Source organism: Rhinolophus sinicus, linkage group LG07 (assembly GCF_036562045.2).
Source record: "Rhinolophus sinicus isolate RSC01 linkage group LG07, ASM3656204v1, whole genome shotgun sequence".
NCBI lineage: Eukaryota > Metazoa > Chordata > Mammalia > Chiroptera > Rhinolophidae > Rhinolophus > Rhinolophus sinicus.
In genome coordinates, this window is record NC_133757.1 from 82490273 (window position 1) to 82515358 (window position 25086).

Here is a 25086-nt window from a genome sequence, read left to right on the forward strand (position 1 = left end):
AATTAAAAAGTTAATTACTTGAGGGTCTGATGTCTAGAAGGGAGATAGAGCTGTTTATTCTATTCAGTGGTACCCATGTAAGACAATTAAGTTCGCGAACTCATCCTACATACCTCATTGCTGAATATCACTACAGTCACCTTCGAAGTACTCCCCTGGGAAGCTATGCACCTAGTCCACCCTTCCACGCAATTTTGGAACTCTTTTCCTGGAATGGCCATCAAAGCTGTCATATTACCCTTAATGTCCTGAATGTCATCAAAATGTCTTCCTTTCAATATTCCCCTTATCTTCGGGTAAAGAAAGAAGTCATTGGGGGCCAGACCAGGTGAGTATGGAAGATGTTCTAATACAGTTATTTGTTTTCTAGCTAAAAACTCCCTCACAGACAGTGCTGTGTGAGCTGGTGCATTGTCGTGATGTAAAAGCTATGAATTGTTGGTGAAAAGTTCAGGTCATCCTACTTTGTCATGCAGCCTTTTCAGCACTTCCAAATAGTAAACTTGGTTAACTGTTTGTCCAGTTGGTACAAATTCATAATGTATAATCCCTCTGACATCAAAATAAGGTTAGCAACAGCATGCAACTAGTTCGTGAACTTAATTGTCAGACCTTCTTCAAGATACTAAGCCTCTGAACCCATGAAAGTTGTATTTTGTTCCTGAAATTTGTGCATCACTAAGCTTATTAGGTTTACATGTTGCTTTCCTAGAAGTGATGCTCCATTTTAGCCCCATTTCCTACCAAACCCAATTACCTGAGGTCACCTTCATGAGTATTTGTATTAGCAAAGGTGAGAAAGAATAATATTCGTGGGGTGGGAAAAATAAGATGGACCACAAAAGCACATGCATTTATCTGTCTCTCTTCTTCCCCTCCCATCTTTCCTCATTCCAAATTTTAGTATTTTTCAAGTTTTAAAGGAAACCCTTGGCTGAAAGCAAATATCAATTATTTTGGTATTGAAGATGGTGGCCCAAAGTTTGTGTGCATGCATGTACACACACACACACACACACACACACACACACACACACACACACACAGAGCCCTCTTCTTGGAAATAATCCAAATGCCAGAAACAAAAACATTTCAATTTTCTGTGGAACTAGAGAATAATTGGAAGAGATGCTAAAATTAGAGAAGATTGATTAGAGGTGCACATGGGAGGAAACCTGAATAATATGTTTCATGATTATAATAGAGGAAATGATGAAGGCAGGAGTTTCCTTATACCAGTTGGTCTAAAGATTCAGAGGAGTTGAAGCAAAGTGTATAATTGCACAAATAGACCATATTTGCAGAAGAAATTTGACTCTGCCTGTGGAGGAAAACACAGATTTTGCTCACGAAAGCCTCACCACTGACATTTCATTTAGCTTGGATAAATTTTTAAAACTCACATAAAATCTCTGTGATAGCTTGTAATACAGCCATAACCATGTTTTCACAGAAATATCTTGGAAATAACTCCTCCAGGAACCATTTGCTTTAAAGATAAGTCATCAGAAGAACAAACACAATATTTATACAAAATATTACAAAAAGAAAAAGAGAGAAAAAAATTGTAAGGAAGGGAGATTTGCCAAATAACTGTTACCGTGGAGCAAATAAAAGTTGTGATGTTATTTACCATGAATATGAATATGTAAGGAAGCGCTTGCCTTTATAAGCAAGAAATAAAAGCAGAGGTGAAAGATCTCAGAGAAGAGAGATCTTAATGAAATTTTGTATTAGAAAAGCTCAGTAAATAAAGGGCAGGGAAAAAACCCTACAGTAATAAAGGCAAAAATTAAGGATGTTATATTAAGAATAGACCCTGATGGAAACACAGCTTAAAGGACATAGAGAATGAAAATAGAAAACAGTGAGCAAAATTAACATTAAAAAAGAGGTGAAAAAGAATCAGAGGAATACTCCATTGTATAAATATACCACAGTTTCTTAATCTAGTCATCTACAGAGTGAAGTATAGCACAGGGAAAAGAGTCAATAAAATTGTAATAGATACGTGCGATGTCAGAGGGATAGTAGATTGAGGGAGGGCAGGTTATGACTTTGTAAAGGGTGTAAATGTCTATTACATTGTTTTGTATACCTGAAATAAATTAAAAAATCAGAGGAAAAAGAAATATGGGAGTTAGGCAAAAGAGAGCCACAATATGCATAATTGGAGTATTCAATGAAGAAAACCAAATTAATGAAGAGAGTATATACTGAAAAATAGATTTCAAGACATTATTTTCCAAAAGAAAATAAGAGTTGAATTTATACACTTAAACATCTTGCACGGATGGGTGGGATGAATAGCCAAGAATGATGGTACTGTTGCCAAACTTTAAAATTTAAAGGAATCCACTGAGTAGCTACATAAATGTGTTGAAATGTGGCAATAGCTATCAAAATTATAACTACAAATTTGACCCATCAATGTTATTGAAACATTGTAGAAGCAAAATACTGAAAAAAAAAATCTTTATCATTAGAACTTGTTAGACTATAGAACATCCATAAATGGAAAGCTATATAGATGTAAAAATGAATGAGAACATTCTTTATATGCTGATATAGAACATATCAAATATTGTAAGTGAAAAAAAAACATGAGAGTGAATATGGCATGCAATGGCTTAAGTGAAAACAAAATTGTGTATTATGTGTATGTGCTTCTTCATACATAAAATACCTTTAAAAGGATTCAGAAGAAACTGATATTCCTTCTTTTTTTTTTTTTTTTTGATATTCCTTCTAAGAAGGGCCCTGATCACTGAGCAATATGGGTGGGAAAGAGCCTTTTCAATGTTACCCTTTCTGTTCCTTTTGAGTTTTAAACCATGTAAATATTTTTATCTCTTCAAAAATTTAAATTAGGAAACGCACAACACACTCTATTTTATAGCAAAGTGTCATGAAGAAACACATTTTTTGAGGGGGGGAGAGTTGAATTTTTCTGGATTTCCTTAAAGCTTGGCCATTTAGTTAAGAGTTCTCATTCTTATATCTTATATACCCATTACCCGAGGAAACCTGGGTGAATCCCAATTCCTGGTGAACCCACAAAAGAAGAAACCACATCGCCAGTCCAGGAAAGAAGGATAGTTTGGCCCTTGATGCAGCTGCTTTCACTGGCTCCCCTCTGACCTCTCATCACATCTCTTTCTAGTCCCTGCAGTTCCAAGCATTCCTGTCTCATAGCTCCTCTCAGAGCTCTCACCTGCACATCGTACTGGGCCATGAGGACGGCAAAGCTGCTGAGGTGGGTGCACTGACAGGTGGTGCTGGTGTTTCTGGTGCCCACCATCCAGCAGCCTTTGGTGGCCCAGTGACCACATCCATCCTGACCATGTTCCCAGAAGACACAGAGCATCTCCTCCTGTGGCCCAGGGATCACCGGCTGTAGGAACAGCGCACAGGTGTGAGCTGATTAGTGGTTCTGCTGCTCAGAGATGCTGAGTCAAAGATGACTCAGGAAGGGCTGACTTTCCTGGAGAGACAATGCACCTGTGGGGGAGCCCCCCAAACCCCAAGGCTGAGATGAGCAGCAAGGCCGTGTCGAGGACTCAGGCTCCTTCCACACCCACAGCCCCATCCCACCGGCACTCACACGGTGGGAGAAGCTGAAAGTGACCGCGGAGCTGAGGTTCCGGGTGTCCTTGTTGCTCAGAAAGGCGGAGTTGACATCTGAGAGCAGGACGGGGGAGACTCCCTGCCATAAGCCCTTGTGTGTCTCATGCAGAACTGCCTGCTTCGCAGGATCCAGGACCAGCGGGGCCTCGGCCAGCAACTTGTTCATCCCTGTCATGGAGACAAGGCCCACGACAGAAGGGCCTGCAGGACGAGGCCAAGGTTGACATCCCAGGGTCACCATCAGGGCTCCTTCCTCCTCACGTGGACTCTCCCTAGTGGCACTACCCAACTTTCACTTTATTTTAATCTTTAATTTTCTCTGTGCACATCCTGGCTGTCTTGTCTCATGGCAAGTTCTCAGTGGCCTTCCCCTCCCCCTCTCAGTCATTACCGAAGTCACCAGATTCCTTCACCACGTCCCAGTTCAACACCATCTTTGCCTGGCTCTGGCCCAAGGTGACATCTCCAACTCCTTGCTCCTGCACATTCAGAGACAGTTCTGTAGTGGTGGCAATGGCATGAGGGATGAGAGATTCAGGTTATTGCTTGCAATACCGGGATTATATTTTTCAGTATGCTGGTAAATCACATAAATTTTAAGTACTAAAATAAGAGTAATGTGGCTGGTTTGATACTGTTACTTGAGCATTTTTAAATGCTGAAAACCAAAGTGTCTCCAAAGGTTGCACTTATTTAAAAAATATTCTACTAAAACTGCATAGTCTCAAGAAAAGGAAGAAAATGCTCATGGACAAGGCAAGGCTTCTGTTGCAGTGACGATTCTAACTATAGCTCAAAGATTTAAAAATTTTAAATGTATACAAGTATTAAATCTGATGTAGGTATTTGCAATTCAAAGTCTGACAAGGGTCTAGTATCCAGAATATGCAAAGAGTTCTTAAAACTCAACAATAAGACAAATAACCCAGTTTAAAAATGGGTAAAAGATTTGAATAGACATTTCTCCAAAGAGGATATAGAAAGTTCCAATAAACCCATGAAAAGATATTTAACATCTTTAGCTACTAGGTAAATGAAAATTAAAACCACAATGAAATACCACTTCACACCTACTAGGATGGCTATAATCAAAAACTCAAAGAATAACAAATGTTGGCAACAATATGAAGAAATGGGAACCCTTATACACTGCTGGTGGGAATGTAAGTGGTGCAGCCACCGTGGAAAAACAGTGTAGCATTCTTAAAATGTTAAACATAGAGTTACTATATGTCCCATCAATTCCACTCCTAGCTATCTACCCAAAAGAAGTAAAAATATATATCTACACAAATACTTGTACATGAATGTTAATTTGTAAGAGCCAAAAAGCAGAAAAAACCCAAGTGCTCGTGAAATGATGAATAGATAAACAAAACGTGTATAGCCATATAACGGCATACTATTTGACAATAAAAAGAAATGAAGTACTGATGCATGCTACAACATGATGAACCTCAAAAACATGCTGAGTGAGAGAAGCCAATGACATAAGACCGTATATTATATAATTCCATTTGTATGAAGTGACCAGGGTAAGTAAATCTGTAGAGGAAGAAAGCAGATTAGTGGTTGCCAGGAATGGGAGTGACTGCTAATGGGTATGGGGTTTCTTCTTGGGATGATGAAAATGCTCTATAATTATTTAGTGGTGATGGTTGCACAACTTTGTGAATATGCTAAAAGCCATTAATTAAACACTTTAAAGTGGGAGTATATGGTATGTAAATTATACACATACTGTATAATATAACACAATAATACTGTTGAAAAACACCTGACCAAGGTGAGTATGCCTGGTAATTGCCATCTACATATAGTAAAGTTAAAAAAAAAAGTCTGGAAGTGCTTTCTTTGAAGTAAAAATAGAACCATTAATAAAATAATTACAATGACCATATTATTTGAGGATGAAGGAGTCAGAGGAAAATATTTGCAGCCAGTTTTTAATTCTCTCTTCATCATCTCCCTGGGCAGTATAGGTGTTGAAAGAGCTGAGAAAATTGCACAAAAATAAATGTGTTACAATGAAACCATTGATATAATGTTATTTAAGATTGTACTTAAAATAGATTAAACAATAATATGGAATTTTCAATGTTTCAAGATTAATTGTGTTTTATTCATTTGTAAGCAGTGTTTATTTCTGAATTGCTGGTATTTTATGTTATAATTGCATAAATGATATATTAAATGATGTACTTATTGATATTTGTATATATTTTTGCTTATAATTTAAAAATTTTTAAGCTTTGTGCTTGAAAAAAATAAAAGACTTAGTTTTGCAGGACTTTATTTTATTATATGAGTAATATTTTATTTTAAATAAAATTCTGAGATGTGAATGTGGTCCCTTGGCTCCAATGGGGCAGTCTCTAGGAAGATGGAGGAATTAGATGGTGAACAGGTGGAGCAGGAGCCTGGGGAAGACCCAGGTACTTACCTGTGCCTGCAGGAGCATGCAGAGTCAATGGCCCATTGGGCAAGAGCTGGCTCAGCCCTCTCAGGACATCCTCCAGGCCAATGAGCAGGTTGGTGGCCACACAGTGCTGCTCTGAGTGGGGCAGGGTCTCCAGGTCACCAGGGGTCTCCAAAAGCTCATCTACTTCCTGCACAAGATCCTGAGGAAATGGGGACATAGAGTCAGTGGGCAACAGACCAAAGGGGCTACATGAAGACCCTGATTATTTAGCCCCAGAGAACTGTTTACTTGGAAAATAACAATGGCACTGAATTAAATTCCTCATATGACCCTTGCTGCTTAGATCTCAGCCACTCAGAGGTCAACCTGGGTCAAGAATTTCAAAGGATGACATAAACCCAAAGTCCCGAATGAACAATAGGGAAAGAACCATAAATTAGTGCACCTGAGTGTCTTTAAAAGTGCTTCTAGATACCAGAGTGCCCCAGCCTTCTCTCCACCATGGGTGAGAGGCCAGTTGCAGTGTCTACTATGTGGGAGCTTGGCTGCACGACTACCAAAGTGACCCAGATCTCTATGGGATTCCCATATCTTGCCACTTTCTTGGTTCTGACTTTACCTGGATGGTATTCTCGGCCAAGGCTGGACTGAAGTCTCGAGATAACTTCTGGACTTTGTCAAAGAAGTGGGAGAGGCTCTGGGGAGAGGGAACATGAGGGTAGGTCAGAGATCCTGAAGGGGAACTTGGGGAGAGGGTGAAGACACAAGATAGTTTTGGCAAGGGTCTGTCTATTTCCTGGTTTTCCGCTGAGTATTCACCTACCTGACTGTTAACTCCAGAAGGTGGTGTCCATGAGGAGAAAGGGACCTCTGCAGGGAAAAGAGGCAGGACAACCATGAGCATGTATGTATGTACATGCTTGTGAGTGTATGCATATGTGTGTATTCATGTGTGTACTTGCCTCTTGTGAATGTTCATGCATGCATATATGTGCCAATGTGGTTTGCATACATGTATTTGTGTGTACACATGTGGGTGCTAATGTGTGCATGCATTTGTATGTGTCAAGACCATATACCTTTACAGATGGTGGTGTTTAGACTATTCAGAGGCATAGATCTGGTCACCCAATCATGGGGACAGTAGCATCTGTAGCTTTCTCTCACATTGACGCAGTAGGTGGAGTTGTGGCATTGGTGTCGTCCCGAGCTGCACTCATCCACATCTGGAGACATAAAAAAGAGGGTTGGTCCCCTATCCCAGCCATGCTAAGGCCACCCTTATAATCACCAACACCAATCTTACTACTCTCCACCATCATTTTTAGGCATCAAGGAGTCCATCATAGCTGAAATAGATGTCATCTAACGATGGCACTCAGGGCAAGGATTGGCAAACAATGGTCCTCAGGCCAAACTCACCTGCTGCCTGTTTCTGTACAGTCCATAACTAAGAATGATTTTTATATTTTTAAATGGCCAAAAATGTCAAAGGAGAGCCATCTTTTGTGACATGTGAAAATCATATAAAATTTAACTTTCAGTATCCATAGATAAGGTTTTATTGGAATGCAGCCATGCCAATTTATTTATGTGTTGTCTATAACTACTTTCACACTATAATGGCAGAGTTGAACAGTTCTGACAGGGACCTTGTGGTCCCCAAAGCCTAAGATATTTACTACCTGGACCTTCATAGAAGGAGTTTGCTGACCTCTACATTCCAGAAAGGTGGGCAAGACAAGAACTATGTGTGTGTGTGTGTGTGTGTGTGTGTGTGTGTGTGTGTGTGTGATCTCAGGTCAGAGCTGCTTGGTGGATGGTGAGCGTAGTAGAAAGAATAATGGCCTTTTCAAATATGTCCAAATTCTAATGGCTGGAATGTATGAATATGTTACCTTTTGTTCAAAAGAAATTTTGAACTTTGTGATTTAGGATATTAAGACTAGGGATTATCCTGGATAATCTGTGTACACCTGATGTAATCACAAGTGTTCTTTTAAGTGGGATGGAGGAGGTGAGAGGAGAAGAGGTGATAGATAAATATGCTTTTGGCTTTGAAGAGGGATAAAGGAGCCCAGAACCAAGGAATGCAGGCAGCCTCTAAGCTAGAAAAGATGAGGAAACAGTTTCTCCACTACAGCCTCTAGAAGGAACCATTGAAAACTTCTGACATCTGTTTTCCAGTCAAGATGACAGAGGAGGTAAATGCTAAGCTCACCTCCTCCCACGACCACATCAAAATTACAACTAAACTACAGAACAACCATCATTGAGAATCACCTGAAGACCAGCTGAACAGAAATCCTATAACGAAGGCTATATCAAAAAAGCTATGATGAGACTAGTAGGAAGGGTGGAGATGTGAAACAGACTGGTCCCATAACCACATGTGGTGGTTAAAATTGAGGAAGGATATCTCAGCTGCAGAGGTTCCCCCTGAGGAGTGAGGGGTCCCAGCCCCACACCAGGGTTCCAAACCCAGGGTCTCAGTGCCAGGAAGAGAAGTCCCATAACTTTTGGCTGTGAATACCAGTGGAGATTGTGGTTGAGTGAGATGGAGGGTTGCTCTTCTTAAAGGACCCATGCTCAGACTTAATGACTGAAAGACTCACTTGCTCTGAGCTCCAGCACTGGGGCAGTAGATTGAAAGGTGCCAGGGACATATGGGGAGGAACTGATTTGTCTGGCTGGAGAAGCAGCTTTCTCCCAGACAGAAGTGCTGACAGAAGCCTGTTCCATTGTTGAGCCTTACCCCAACCCAACAAGCATGCACAGGTGGTAGTCATATCTGACTCTCCATCAACCTGGCTAACAACCTTCACCCTGACATGGGGACTCCCTGAGACCCCACCCGCACCCATCTCTTGGACCCAACCAAGCCACTTCCAGTGGCTTTCCCATGCAAATTTCTTGTCTTGGCTCATGCTATAGACAAAGTTTCACAAACCCCAAACAAGCAGCAGCTGACCTCAGCATACCTTGTATCTCTTCTTCAGAAGCCCATAACCCAGCATGAATGGCAGCAGTCTCAGGTCACAGGTTAGCCTCTTCCAGTTACCTCCAAGCCCAACACAAGTGGCAATCATCTGCAGATCACTTTGTAGCTCAGACCAAGTGGGCCCAAGCAGGATGCAGGCAGTGATTGAACTTGGCCTGCACCGAAACTCCTCCTAAGAGGCCCCAGAACCAACACACCCGGTGACCAGCTTCAGACCACACCAGAGCACCACCCAACCACCTCCACAAATGACAATACACAAAGGACAGACTGAGCAGGCACCAGAGCCCCACTAAAGTGAATCGTGTTCAATAGAGTCAACCCCTGCCCAACAGCTTCTTCACTGTAGTCACGTCCAGTCCTCACAACCAATCAGCCTCAGGGTCAATCCCTCCCATCGACATGCCAACAGCAATCAAGGCTCAACTGCCACAGAAAAGCACACACAACCCACACAAGGGACACATCTGGAGCATCTGGCTCAGGTGAATGGGGAGACTACGCCACTGGGCCCTATAGGACACCTACCACTTTACCAAAACCAGGAGATGTAGCAGCTCTACCTAATACATAGAAACAAACACAGGAAGACAGCCAAAATGGGGAGACATAGAAACATGTTTTAAATGTAAGAAAAGAACAAAATTCAAAATTCTAGAAAACTAACTAGACCAAATGGAGACAAGCAATTCACTAGATGCAGAGTTCAAAACACTGGTTATAAGGATGCTCAATAATCTCAGTGAGAACTTTAACAGAGAGATAGGAAATATAAAAATAGAGATAGAAAGCATGAAAAAAAAGAACCAGTCAGAAATGATGACTACAATAACTGAAATTTAAAAAAATACATTAGAGGGAATCAACAGTACATTAGATGAAGCAGAGGATCAAATTAGGAATTTGGAAAATAAAATAGCAGAAAACATATAATCAGAACAGCAAAAAGAAAAAAGAATAAAAAAAACAAGGATACTTTAAAAGTCTCTGAGACAACATCAAGCATACCAACATTCACATCATAGGGATACTGGAAGGAGGAGAAAGAGAGCGAGACAGAGAGACAGAGAGACAGAGAGAGAGAAAAAGAGAAGGAATTGAAAACCTATTTGAAGAAATAATGATGGAAAACTTCCCTAACCTGGTGAAGGAAATAGATAGTCAAGTCCAGGAAGCACAAAGAGTCCCAACCAAGATGAACCTAAAGAGGCCCACACCAAGACACATCATAATTAAAATGCCAAAGGGTAAGGACAAAGAGAGAATCTTAAAAGCAGCAATAGAAAATCAGTTAGTTACCTACAAGGGAGCTCCCATAAAATTGTCAGCTGATTTCTAAGCAGACCAGAGGTATTGGCATGAAATATTCAAAGTGAAGAATAGAAAGGAACTACAACCAAGAACACTCTACACAGCAAAGCTATCATAAAAATTGAAGGAGAGATAAAGAGCTTACTAGACAAGAAAAAGCTAAAGAAGTTCATCACCACTAAACCAGTATTACAAGAAATGTTAAAGGGACTTCTTGAGGAACAGAAAGAAAAAAAATATGAATAATAAAATGGCAATAACTACATATGAGTCAACAATTTCTTTAAATGTAAACTAACTAAATGCTCCAATCAAAAGACATAGGGTGGCTGAATGAATAAGAAAACAAGGTCCCTACATATGCTGCTTACAACAGACTCATTTCAGATAAAAAGACACACACACACACACACACACACACACACAATGAAAGTACAGGGATAAAAAAACATATTTTGTGAAAATTGAAAAGAGCAAAAAAATAAACCTGGGTAGCAATACTTATACCAGACAAAATGAACTTTAAAATAAAGGCTATAACAAGAGACAAAGAAGAACCCAGGAATTCCACTTCTGAGTATTGTCCGAAGAAACCCAAAACACTAATTTAAAAAGACATATGCACCCACAGGTTTACTGTGGCATTATTTACAGTAGGCAAGGTATGGAAGCAACCTAAGTGTCCATCTAGATGAATGGATAAAGAAGAAGTGATACACACACACACACACACACACACACACACACACATATGCAATAGAATGTCACTCAGCCATAAAAAGGAATGAAATCTTACCATTTACAATGCATGGATGGACCTACAGGGCATTATGCTAAGTGAAATAAGTTAGACAGAGGAAGACAAATACCATATGATTTCACTTATATGTGGAATCTAAAAAACAAAATAAAGAAACAAGACAGAAACAAACTCATAGATACAGAGAACATTTTGATGGTTGCCAGATGGGAGAAGGGTTGGGGAGATGGGTGGAAAAGGGGAAGGGATTAAGAAGTACAAATGAATAGTTGCAAAATAGGCAGGGAGATATAAAGTATAACATAGGGAATATAGTCAATAATACTGTAATAACTATGTATCATGTCAGATGGATACTAGACTTAGTAGGGGATCGTGCTGTAAGTTATATACATGTCTAATTAGTATGTTGTATACCTGAAACTAACATAATATTGTATGTCAACTGTAATTGAAAACAAAAATATATTAGAACTTCTGACCTCCAAAACTGTAAGAGAATATGTTTGCATTGTATTCAACTACTAAATTTGTGGTAATTTGTTATATCAACAATAGGAGACAAATATAGTGATCCATTCAGGAATCTTGGAATTGTTTCCAGCCAAATGGTGTTGGTCCAGCCCTTACTGTTGCCACAGGAGCCTGATGGGTAACTTGAAGCTGTGATTATCCAGCTCACCAAGCCCACAAACCCACTGGCTAATGCTTTTCCTTGAGTTTCTGTGGCTGCAGCCACAGCTCTACTCTCCACGGCAGCCCCAGTATCGCCCACAACCTAAGGGCTGGGTGGTTGGTCTGTTCTAAATGTCACACTCAGAGGGAACTTATTTTGGCCTCAGGATATATTAGGTATCTCTGCTTTGTCTCCACCCAGGAGAAGTTCCTTCTCAGAGAAGTCTGTGAGTGAGAAATGAGGAAGCCATGTGATTGTGGTCACAGTGTTGAGTAAGTGGGCATGTCTTCAAATTTGTTTGGCTTCAAACTTATCTTTCCCTCTTTTCTAATTAGGAGACAAATTTGATTGTCTTTTGCTAACTTAGAAACTCTGGTGGAGCTTGGACATTATTTACTACAGCTTTTTCTCTCTAATCTAGGCAGTGGAGTGGGAGGAGCCCCTCTCAACTTAGGATCAGAGGTTTTTCTCCTTTAGGGATGGTGAATAGCTTATAAACCGCATAATGCTCCCAAGATTGACATTTTAAAGTGAAATAATTTCAAAGCAAATATATTGATGTCACATTTCTTAATGTTGAAAGATTTAATATTTTACTTTTTTCTCTTAGTTATTTCAAATACTTTAAAACATTATTCAAACAACAATGTAAATAAAAAATGGGTAGTATGAAATGATTAATGCATTGAAAAGTCATTAATTAATGTCTGTTAAGCTTTTCTTAAAAATGTATTGTATGATACATTGGAATATTATTCAGCAATAATAAAGAATGAAATCTTACCATTTGCAACACGGATGGACCCAGAAAGTATTATGTTAAGTGAAATAAGTCAGACAGAGAAAAACAAGTACTGTATGATTTCACTTATATGTAGAATCTGAAAAAATAAAACAACAAAACAGAAACAGACTCATAGATACAGAGAACAATCTGATAGTTGTCAGAAGGGAGGGTGAGGGAGATGGGCGAAAAAGTTGAAGGAGAATAAGTTCTCGTTACAAAGTAAAGTAGGTATGGGGATGTACAGAACAAAGGCTATAATCCATAATATCATAACTTTGTATGGAGACTAGATTTATGGTGGTGATCACATTGTAAGGTATATAAATATAGAAACATATGTTGTACACCTGCAACTAATATAATATTGTATGTCAACTATACTTTAATAAAAGAGTGTATTGTACTCTATTTTATAATATAAACAACTTAATATTCAGTATTTTTAAAACTTCAATTTCTTTTAATAATATCTTATAATTTTCAGTTTTTAGGTCCTTCACATCCTTTGTTAAGTTTATTCCTAGATATTTTATTCTTTTTGTTGCAGTGGCAAAAGGATATTTTTTCATTTCTTATTCCAGTTTCATTGTTGGTATGTAGGAACACTATGGATATGTGTACATTGATTTTTGTATCCTGCAACTTTACTGTATTTGTTTATTGTTTCTAATATTTTTGATGGAGTCTTTAGTGTTTCTCATAAAGAAGCATGTCATCTGCAAAAAGTGATGATTTTACTTTTTCATTTCCAATTTGGATGACTTTTATTTCTTTCTCTTGCATGATTGCTCTAAGACTTTCAAGTACTATGTTGAATAATAGTGGCGAGAGAAGACATTGTTGTCTAGTTCTTGATCTTAGAGGAAAAGCTTTCAGTTTTTCACAAGTGAGTATAATATCAGCTGAGAGTTTGTCATCCTTGTATATGGCCTTTATTATATTGAGGTACTTTCTTAAAATGACCATATTACTTAAAGCAATATACAGCTTAAATGCAATACCCATCAAAATCCCAAAGGTATTATTTAAAGAAATAGAACAAAAAAATCATCAGATTTATATGGAACAGGAAAAGACCCCAAATAACCAAATAATCCTAAGAGAAAAGAACAAAGCTAGAAGTATCACACTCCCTTTGTAGTTTGTTTATACTACAAAGTGAAAATAATCAAAACAACATGGTATTGGCAGAAAAAAGGGCACACAGACCAATGGAAAAGAACTGAGAATCCAGAAACAAACACACATATATACTCGTATGGGCAGAAAACTTTCAACAAAGTAGCCAAAAAATACAATGGAGAAAAGAAAGCCTCTTCAATAAATGGTGCTGGAAAATTGGAAAGCCATGTGCAAAAGAATGAAACTGGACTGCCATCTGTCAGTCACCATATACCAAAGCTAACTCAAAATGCACCAAAGACCTAAACAAAAGACCTGGAACAATAATTGCATACAAGAAAGCATAAGTACTAATTTTATGGGCCTTGGGTTCAGAGGGGATTTTTAAAATTTGACCTCAAAGGCAAGGGAAGAAAAAGCAAAAATAAATAAATGGAAATGTATCAAACTAAAAAGTTTCACAAAATCAAAACCACAGTGAGATACCACCTCACACCTGTTAGAATGGCTATTATCAACCAGAGAAATAATAACAAATGTTGGCTATGGAGAAAAAGGAACCCTAACACACTGTTGGTGGGGATGCAAATTGTTACAGCTGCTATGAAAAACAGTATGGAGTTTCTTCAAAATTTAAGAAAAGAATTACCACATGACCCCAAAATTCTCTGGGGTAGCTACTCCAAAAATCTGAAAACATTTATCTGTAAAGATCTAGGAGGCCTGACAATTATGTTCACGAACTCATCCTAGAACAAGTGCTACATACCTAATTACTGAATATCACTACAGTCACCTTTGAAGTACTCCCCTTGGGAAGCTATGCACCAACACCAGCCCCTAGTCCACCCTTCAAAGCACTTTTGGAACTCTTTTTCTGGAATGGCCATCAGAGCTGTCATCGTATTACCCTTGATGTCCTGAATGTTATCAAAGTGTCTTCCTTTCGATATTTCCTTTATCTTTGGGTAAAGAAAGAAGTCACTGGGGGCCAGATCAGGTGAGTAGGGAGGGTGTTCCAACACAGTTATTTGTTTACTGGCTAAAAACTCCCTCACAGACAGTGCCCTGTGAGCTGGTGCATTGTCATGATGCTCGAGCCACGAACTGGTGAAAAGTTCAGGTCATCTAACTTTTTCATGCAGCCTTTTTAGCACTTCTAAATAGTAAACTTGGTTAACTGTTTGTCCAGTTGGTATACATTCATAATGAACAATCCCTGTGATATAAAAAAAGTTAACAACATCATTGCAATGAGTTTGCTAACTTAATTGTCAGACCTCATATGTACCCTGATGTTCATTACAGCATTATTTACAGTGGCCAAGACATGAAACAACCACAGTGTCCTTCAACAGATGATTGGATTAAAGAAGATGTGGTATATATGCACAATGGAATACTACTCAGCCATAAGAAATGATGTAACACTGCCATTTGCAACAACATGGATAAATCTTGAGATTATCATGCTAACCAAAATAAGTCAGACAGGAAAAGTTGAAAACCATATGACTTCACTTATACGTGGGATATAAAACTGAAAGCAACAAATGAACAAGGCAAACAAACAAAGAAATCATAGACACAGACAAAAGTTTAGTGGTTACCAAATGGTAAGGGGGAAGGGGGGTTGTAGAAGTGGGAAAAGGGGATCAAATATATGGTGATGGAAGAAGAACTGACTCTGAGTGGTGAACACACAAATAATTTTACTAACCAATGTCATCCCTATAAATTTAATAAAAATTTAGAAAATACTACTAAAAGGGATTTGAAAAGTTTTAAGATTTAAATATATTGTTAAAGAAATGCTTGAGATGAAAAGCAGGGAAGATAAGGGAGAAGAAAAGCTATTGGCATACTATAGGAACCATCCTGCAGCATGTTTTTCTATTAAAACAGAACTTGGAAAGCATTCTAATTTAGTTTATCAAGAGCTTTCTCTTTTAGCTCTATTTATAATCACCCAAAATGAGAAGCAACCCAAATGTCCTTCAAAAGGTGAATGGTTAAACAAAATGTGAATATTACATACAATGAAATATTACATAGCAATAAAAAGGAAAGAGCTATTGATACATAGAACAACATGGATGGACCTCAAAACCTTTACACTTAGAGGGAGACATGTGACTCTAACACATTGCATTATTTTATTTTTTATATGATCTCAAAAGACAATACTATAGGCAAAAGAATACAGGTTAAGGGTTGCCGGGGGTAGAAGTAAGTGTGACTATAAAGGGACAGGATGAGGGAGCATTTTGGGATAATGGAACTAATTGTCTGGACCCTGATTATGGTGGTGGTAACGCAAGTCTGGACATGTGTTAAAACTTATAGAACTATCCACGAAAAGGAAAAAATAAGTCATGAAAAAGCTCTAAAGCTTATTATTGTATGGCTGTACTATAATATGTTAATCTATTCCCCATTAATGAATGTAATTTGTTTTCAATCTTTAACTATTACATACCATGTTTCAGTAAAGAACCTTCTAAATGTATTCAAACATGGAGTTGTAAGTCTGAACAGGTACAGGAAATGGGAAGAATGGACACCTGACAGACCTTAGAGTGCTCTCTCCTGGGCTCTCAGACCTAGTAACAAAAGTTCCAAGGCAGTCCTCAAAGTTTACAGGATGAGGTTGAGCATAAGGAGTGTCATGGAGAGACAGATGAAGGGGACATGTGACATGGGACACTACTTACCTTGACAAGTATTCTCCTTTTCACTTTTGAATTTGGTGCCTCCTGAAAGGAGCTCGTACCCAGAGGTGCACTCACAGTAATGACTTCCCTCCACATTGTGACAATCTGCAAAGCTTCCGCAAGACACGTAAAAAGGTGGGCCACACTCGTTGATATCTGGAATACAATTGGGAACTGCTAGGAATGGCCATAATTCTGGTTAGGATTGGTAACAATGAGATTGAAATGATTTTATCCTTTGCATTTTCTTTCTAAACAAAATACTGTGATAGCAGGAGGAAAATGGAAAAGCAGAAAATGCAAGGAACACATAAATATGCAACCACTGAGAGTGAAGCAATTTTTAAAAGGGGGAGAATAGTATAATAAATCCATTATGTACCTATCACTAAGCTTCACCAATTATGAAGAGAGCATCATTACTTTTTCATCTATTCCCCACCTCCTGTGGGAAGAAGACCACAGCTTTGGTTTATGAAAATGGTTCTGGGACTTTAAAATATTTTGTGACTACTTTTTCATATCAAAATAATAAATAATTTTCATGCCTCTGGGATACTCCATAGTAAGGATATTTCATATTTCATCCAACTCAAGTGGACATGAATTAGAATGCTGTAGTTTGAAATTGTGGGTCCAGGTTCTTCCACTTCCTAATTCTGTGACTTTGGACAAGTCACCTCTCAGACCCCAAGTTTCCTCATTTTTGATATGGCACTGACATTGACTTTCTGAAGGGGATGCTCTGAGACTCTTAGTGGACAGTGTTTGAGAGCTTCCTGAACTTCAAATTAATCCTATTTGAATTCCAGCTGTGTGGCTAGCTGTATGAGCCTGAACATGCTACCTCCCAAAGTCTCAGTTTCCTTATCTATAAATTGGGGATAATAATAGTATCCACTCATTTGGTTATTATGTGGTTTAAAATTAATTTTAATTTCAGACATTGTGTTTTACAAATGGCAAATGGCCATCCTGGCACAAAATTACGTATGGTTATTTTCTGACGGAGGAATCAAAATTCTGGCTTAAAGGGATTTCCTTACAAACTGGTGCTACAGTTGGTAGAATATTCCAAATCTCTCATTACTGCACAGTTCTCTCCATATCCTCCTTCTTTGCCATGCTGCCTCTGTTTTTGACCAATTATCAATAACAACAAAATGTACTGACTTTTTATCAAGTGCAAGGCAGTGTCCTGTTTTACATGTATTAATTTATCTTTATATTTTTTTATTGAGATGAAATTCACATAACAAAATCAACTTTAAACTGAACAATTCAGTCATTTTTAGCACATTCATAATGTTGTGTAACCACCACTTCTATTTAGTTCCAAAACATTTTTTATCACTCCAGAAGAAAACGCTGTTAAGTAGTCATTCTGCATTCCCCTCTCCCCCACTATTTGATTTCTGTCTCTATGGATTCCATACATATATGGATATGGATATGTGTGTATATATATGTATATATATCCACATATATGTATGTATGTATATGTATATATGTATATGAAGATCTGACAATTAAGTTCACGACTCATCCTAGAAAAAGTGCTACATACCTCATTGCTGAATATCACTATGGTCATCTTCAAAGTGCTCCCCTTGGAAAGCTATGTACCCATGCTAGTGCGTAGTCCACCCTTCAAAGTAATTTTGGAACTCTTTCTGGAACAGCCATCAGAGCTGTCATCATATTACCTTTGATGTCCTGAATGTTATCAAAAAGTCTTCCTTTCCATATTTTCTTTATCTTCGGGTAAAGAAAGAAGTCATTGGGGGCCAGGTCAGGTGAGTAGGGAGGGTGTTCCAATACAATTATCTGTTTGCTGGCTAAAAACTCCCTCACAGACAGTGCCATGTGAGCTAGTGCATTGTCGTGATGCAAGAGCCGTGAATTGTTGGCGAAAAGTTCAGCTCATCTAACTTTTTCACGCAGCTTTTTCAGCACTTCCAAATAGTAAACTTGGTTAACTGTTTGTTCAGTTGGTACAAATTCATAATGAGTAATCCCTGTAATATCAAAAAAGGTTAACAACATTGTTGCAAGAAGTTCACTGACTTCATTGCCAGACCTTGGTATATGTATGTATGTAGTAATTTAAAGCACAAAAGAACTTGATGAGTTGATATTATTATTATCATCTCTGATTTACAGATAAGGAAATTGAGATACAGGGAAGTGAAGCAATTTTCTTGGACTCACACAGCTGGTCAGTAATATAGCTGGAATTCAGATAGTTGACTCCAAATCCTAAGCTCTTAATTCTATGCTCCTTGGCCATGAGAACTGATTGCCCTGTTTCTTGACTCCTCTCTCCTACCCTTGGCAAGAAACTTCAATGTTGCTCAAGGGCTGAGAACTCTAGATGCCCCCAAATTTCCAATGACCCCTCTGCCATCCCTCAGCCTCTTACCTATACAGACCTCCAAGGGGTTGCTAAAGATGGTCTGTCCAGACAGAGAAGTGAATCCAGGATCACAGCGGCAGAAAGTGGCATTGATACAAAGGGCATTCCGTGGGCACCGAGCACAGGGAGCTGTGAGAAATGGACATCTGGGTTTGAACTCCCTCATAAGACACCAGCAGCCAGTTGGCAAGGGCATGGGGGGAGGAGAGGGAAGAGATGCTTGTCTTCACACAAGGAAGTTCCCTTGTTAATAGACTCTACTTTGGGGAAAGAAGCAGGGTAAATTTCTCAAAGCCTAAGAAGACCATCCCCAAGAACAAGTCCTTGTTAGTGTGAAGATCCTTTTCTCTGTCGATAATGTCATAAAAATGGCGGCGTGAGGTGAGCCTCTTGAAGTCTCCCCTGGAATTTACAACAAATTGAACACCTATAACTCCACAAAGGACTCCCTACACAGCAGACAGGCAAGACTAAGAGGTGCACTACTGAAATCACCTAAAGGTGGGCAAACTGTGCGAGCGGGGGAGGAAGGAAGGAAGAAGTGAGACTTGGCCACACAGGTGCAGGACGCAGACCTAGCTCAGTGCTCCAAGCTCACTGAATCCCAGAACTACCACAGCTGCGGGAGAGGGAAGAACTCGGACTGCTAGGGCTCTGCTTATGGCCCACAGGGCTGAGGGGGCAGCATATAACACGGCTGAATCCAATGCTTACAGCAGAGATCTCGGAGCAAAGACCAAGGGAAGAAGGCTGAAAACGGTTTAAGCCCTCACGGCGGACCACAGAACAGAAGCCTTAGGTACTGAGACTAGCCGCCCCCTCTCTCCCTCCCAGAGCTCGCCCTGCCCCAACCTGCCCAGTGCTAGAAGCCGAACAGTAGCAGTGTCAGATCAAAAGAACAGAATATTTGCAGTTTTGAGAATAGTGGTCTGCAGACATGGACTCGCAGCCCAAATAGTTCCAACAAAGGGGAAGGAGCTGTGGAAACAGGACTGGATGTGGTGGAGGTCGCCGCCATTGCTCTGGGCCACCTCTCACAACCCACCCCGCCCCTGTCCCCACCTATCTGGGCGGATCCATGCAGAAGTAAACAGAGCTGCTGAAACACATGAGCTCTGAATCTGGTGCAGGAAGAGGTTTGGAACTTCAGAAGCTCTCCACATCCCCCCATGGAGACTGCAGCCTATGACCTAGGTGAATTGTTCACAGAGGAGAAGCTCACCTTTCAGGGAATCCCCAATTGTGTGAGAAGCAGGAATAGTGCAGAGAAAATATAACACTACAGTGTGAGAGAGAATAAAAAGCTGCAGTCGGAGAGAAAATAAAACATTCCACCAACACCTACTAGAAAACAAAAGAAAGACCTTTTTCTATCAACCTGTTGCAGAACCCACTCCTGTAGATGTCTAGGAAGAGAAATAATGAATCATTAATTGCCATGAATAACCAAGGCAACAAGACAGCTCAGGAAGAAAATGAAAAGTCTCCAGAAAATGAACTTAGAGACATGGAAATATGTGACTTAAATGACAGAGAATTCAAGATTGCAGTTCTGAAAAAACTCAACAAGATGCAAGAAAACACAGAAAGACAGTTGAATGAACTGAGAAACACAATCACAGAACAAAATGAACATTTTACCAAAGATTGAAAATTTAAAAAAAGAGCCAAATAGAATTTCTAGAGATTAAGAACTCAGTAAAAGAAATGAAGAATGAAATAGCCAGCTTAGGTAGTAGAGTTGACCAGATGGAGGAAAGAATCAGTGATATCTATGATAGAAACAGGGAAATGACACAGATGGAAGAAGAGAGAGAAATGAGACTTAACAGAAATGAAAGAACTCTACAAGAACTTTCTGACTTGATCTGACTTATATTACCAGAAAGAGTAATATAAGACTAATGGGCATACCCAAAGGAGAAGAGAGACAGGAATAGAGAACATATTCAAACAAATAGTCGACGAGAACTTCCCAAACTTGTGGAAAAACTGGATCCTCGAATCCAAGAAACAAATAGAATACATAATTACCTCAACCCCCACAGGCCTTCTCCAAGGCACATTGTATTGAAGCTGTCAAAAACTAACAAAAAAGGAAGAATCCTCAAGGCAGCCAGGGAAAAGAAAACAGTAACCTACAAAGGAAAGCTCATTAAATTATCATCAGATTTTTCAGCAGAAACTCTACAAGCCAGGAGCGAGTGGAATCAAATATTCAAACTATTCAAAGAGAGAAATTATGAGCCAATAATAATATGTCCAGCAAAGATATCCTTTAGATATGAAGGAGGAATAAAGACCTTTCCAGATATACAGAAGCTGAGGAAATTTTCTGCATGACCTGCACTACAAGAAATACTGAAGGAGGCTATTCCACCCTCATAAATAGGGATAATGTGTGACAACCAAAACATAAAAGGGGGGAGAGTAAAGGCCTGAACCAGAATATGTGAATGGAGAAAATAAGCATGCTGAAGAAAATGGAATACTCTAAATATCAAACTTTCTTTTACATAAACTGAATGGTAACCACTCAAAAAAAAAAAATTCAGAACTGAAATATATAATGCAATAAAAGAAGAAACAGAGGGGAAAATCATAGAATACCACCACACAGAAATAATAGGCAACAACAAAAAGGCAAAGAAACAATGGAGACACAGTCTTACTGGAAAACCAAAGATAGAATGATAGGAATTCCTCACATATCAATAATCTCCCTAAATGTAAATGGACTGAACTCACCAATAAAAAGGCACAGAGTAGCAGATTGGATAAAAAAACAAAACCCAACCATATGCTGCCTCCAAGAGATACATCTCAGCTATAAGGACAAATATAGACTCAAAGTGAAAGGGTGGAAACAGACACTCCAAGAAAATGGCATGCAGAGAATATCAGGTGTAGCCATACTGATATCGGGTGAAACAGACTTCAGGATAAAAAATGTAACAAGAGACAAAGATGGACCTTTCATAATGATAAAGGGGACTATACACCAGGAAGACATAACAGTCATCAATATTTGTGCCCCCAATCAGGGAGCACCGAAATATACCAAGGAACTAGTAACAGAACTAAAGGGAGAAATTGACCAAAACACAATTATAGTAGGGGACCTAAACACATCATTCACAGCTATAGATAGATCATCCAAACAGAAAATAAAGAAAGAAATATTAGCCCTGAATGACACATTATATGAAATGGACATAGTTGACATTTATACAACACTTCATCCTAGAACATCAGACTATACATTCTTTTCTAGTGCATGTGGAATATTCTCAAGGATAGACCACATATTGGGACATAAAACTAGCCTCAGCAAATTTAAGAAGATTGAAATCATACCAAGCATATTATCTGATCACAAGTCTTTGAAATTGGATATCAATTGCATAAATAAAGCAGAAAAAACCACAAATATGTGGAGATTAAACAACATACTTTTGAAAAGAGACTGGGTCAAAGAAGAAATTGGGGGAGAGAAAAAAAAGATACATAGAAACAAATGAGAATGAAAATACATCCTACCAAGATTTTTGAGATGCAGCGAAGGCAGTTTTAAGAAGGAAATTTATATCATTTCAGGACTATCTCAAGAAATAAGAATAATCCCAGATAAACCACCTCACATTACACCTTAAAGAACTAGAAAAAGAAGAACAAATGAAACCCAAGGTCAGCAGAAGAAAGGAAATAATACAAATCAGAGCAGAACTAAATGATATAGAGAACAAAACGACAATAGAAAAATGTTAATATGACAAAAATGTGTTTTTTTGAAAAGATTAATAAAATTGACAAACCCTTGGCTAGACTCACTAAGATAAAAAGAGAAAAGACACTTATAAGCAAAATCAGAAATGAAAGAAGGGAAGGTATCACGGACACCACAGAAATACAAAGGATCGTCCAAGAATACTATGAAGGACTATATGCCACCAAATTCAATAACCTAGGAGAAATGGACAAGTTCTTAGAAACATTTAGCCATCCTCGACTGAATGACGAAGAAATCGAAAAAAAAAGATGATATAGGAACATTTGTGACAACATGGATGGATCTTGAGAGAGTAATGCTGAGCGAAACAAGTCAGACAGAAAAAGCAGAGAACCATGTGATTTCACTGATATGTGGTATATAAACCAAAAACAACAAAAGAACAAGACGAACAAATGAGAAACAGAAACTCATAGACACAGACAATAGTTTAGTGGTTGCCAGAGGGTAAGGGGGGCGGGGGGTGGGGGGTGGGAGATGAGGGTAAGGGGGATCAAATATATGGTGATGGAAGGAGAACTGACTCTGGGTGGTGAACACACAATGGGATTTATAGATGATGTAATACAGAATTGTACACCTGAAATCTATGTAATTTTACTAACAATTGTCACCCCAATAAATTTAATTAAAAAAAAGAAAAAAAAAAAAAAGAAAATCTAAACAGATGGATCACCAGTAACGAAATTGAATCAGTCATCCAAAACCTTCCCAAAAGCAAAAGTCCGGGACCAGATCTCTGCACTAGTGAATTCTACCAAATCTTCAAAGAGGATCTAATACATGTCCTACTCAAACTCTTCCAAAAAATTGAAGAAGAGACAATACTCTCTAACTCATTTTATGAGGCCAATATTACCCTGATTCCAAAACCTGGTGAGGATAACACAAAAAAAGAAAACTACAGATTAATATCTCTAAGGAATACAGATGCAAAAATCCTAAACAAAATTCTAGCAAATCAAATGGAACAATGCATTAAAAAGATTATTCATCATGACCAAGTGGGGTTCATCCCAGGGGCACAAGGATGGTTCAACATATGCAAATCCATCAATGTGATATACCACATAAACAAAATAAAGGACAAAAATTATATGATTACATTAATAGATGCAGAAAAAGCATTTGACAAGATACAACATTCATTTATGATTAAAACACTTAATAAAATAGGTAGAGAAGGAAAATACCCTAACATAATAAAGGCCATATATGACAAACTCTCAGCTAATCTCATAATTAATGGTGAAAAACTGAAGCCCTTTGCTCTACGTTCAGGAACACGACAGGGCTGTCCCCAATCACCTCTGCTTTTCAACATGGTGTTGGAAGTCCTCGCCAGAGCAATCAGGCAAGAGGAAGAAATAGAAGGCATCCAAATTGGGAACGAAGAAGTTAAATTATCACTCTTTGCAGATGACAGGATGCTTGCTATACATAGAAAAACCTAAAGACTCCACCAAAAACCTAACAGAAACAATAAACAAATACAGTAAAGTTGCCGGCTACAAAATCAATGTACAAAAGTCCATTGCATTCCTATATACAACGAAATCTCAGAAAAAGAAATAAAAAGAACAATTCCTTTTGCAATTGCAACAAAAAGAATAAATTACCTAGGAGTAAACTTAACCAAGGATGTGAAGGACCTATATGCTGAAAACTATAAGACATTTTTAAAAGAAATTGAAGAAGACACAAAGAAATGGAAATACATTCCGTGCTCATGGATTGGAAGAATCAACATAGTTAAAATGGCCATATTACCCAAAGCAATATACAGATTTAATGCAATCCCCATCAAAATCCCAATGGCATTTTTAAAGAAATAGAACAAAAAGTCATTAGATTTGTTTGGAACCACAAAAGACCCCGAATAGCCAAAGCAATCATAAGAAAAATGAACAATGCTGGAGGTATCACACTCCCTGACTTTAGCTTGTACTACAGGGCAACAATAATCAAAACAATATGGTATTGGCAGAAAAACAGACACACAGACCAATGGAATAGAATTGAGAACCCAGAAATAAACCCACATAAATATGGACAGATAATTTTTGACAAAGAAGCCAAAAACATACAATGGAGAAAAGACAGCCTCTTCAATAAAGGGTGCTGGGAGAATAGGAAAGCCACGTGCAAAAGAATGAAACTGGACTGCTATCTGTCACCATGTACCAAAATTAATTCAAAATGGATCAAAGACCTAAGCATAAGACCTGAAACAATACACTGCATACACGAAAACTTAGGTACTAAACTTATGGACCTTGGGTTCAAAGAGCATTTTATGAATTTGACGCCAAAGGCAAGGGAAGTAAAAGCTAAAATGAATGAATAGGACTATATGAAACTTAAAAGCTTCTGCACAGCAAAAGAAACCATCGGCAAAACGAGGCGACCAACTGAATGGGAGGAAATTTTTCCAAACAGTGCCTCCGATAAGGGGCTAAT

At 38.5% G+C, this 25086-nt stretch overlaps 1 protein-coding gene across 1 annotated transcript in view; it reads right to left on the bottom strand.

Moving 5' to 3' along the window:
- Positions 1–25086, bottom strand: part of LOC109439420 (adhesion G protein-coupled receptor E2) — a 41933-nt gene that overhangs the window by 14599 nt on the left and 2248 nt on the right. The window contains exons 3-11 of the mRNA XM_019719726.2: positions 18843–18965; positions 16421–16576; positions 7129–7275; positions 6873–6919; positions 6669–6746; positions 6071–6248; positions 4019–4126; positions 3605–3828; positions 3215–3394 (exon numbers count right to left, since the gene is read on the bottom strand). Coding sequence (XP_019575285.2) covers positions 3215–3394; positions 3605–3828; positions 4019–4126; positions 6071–6248; positions 6669–6746; positions 6873–6919; positions 7129–7275; positions 16421–16576; positions 18843–18965 — 1241 coding nt within the window. The remainder of the gene's footprint in view (positions 1–3214; positions 3395–3604; positions 3829–4018; positions 4127–6070; positions 6249–6668; positions 6747–6872; positions 6920–7128; positions 7276–16420; positions 16577–18842; positions 18966–25086) is intronic.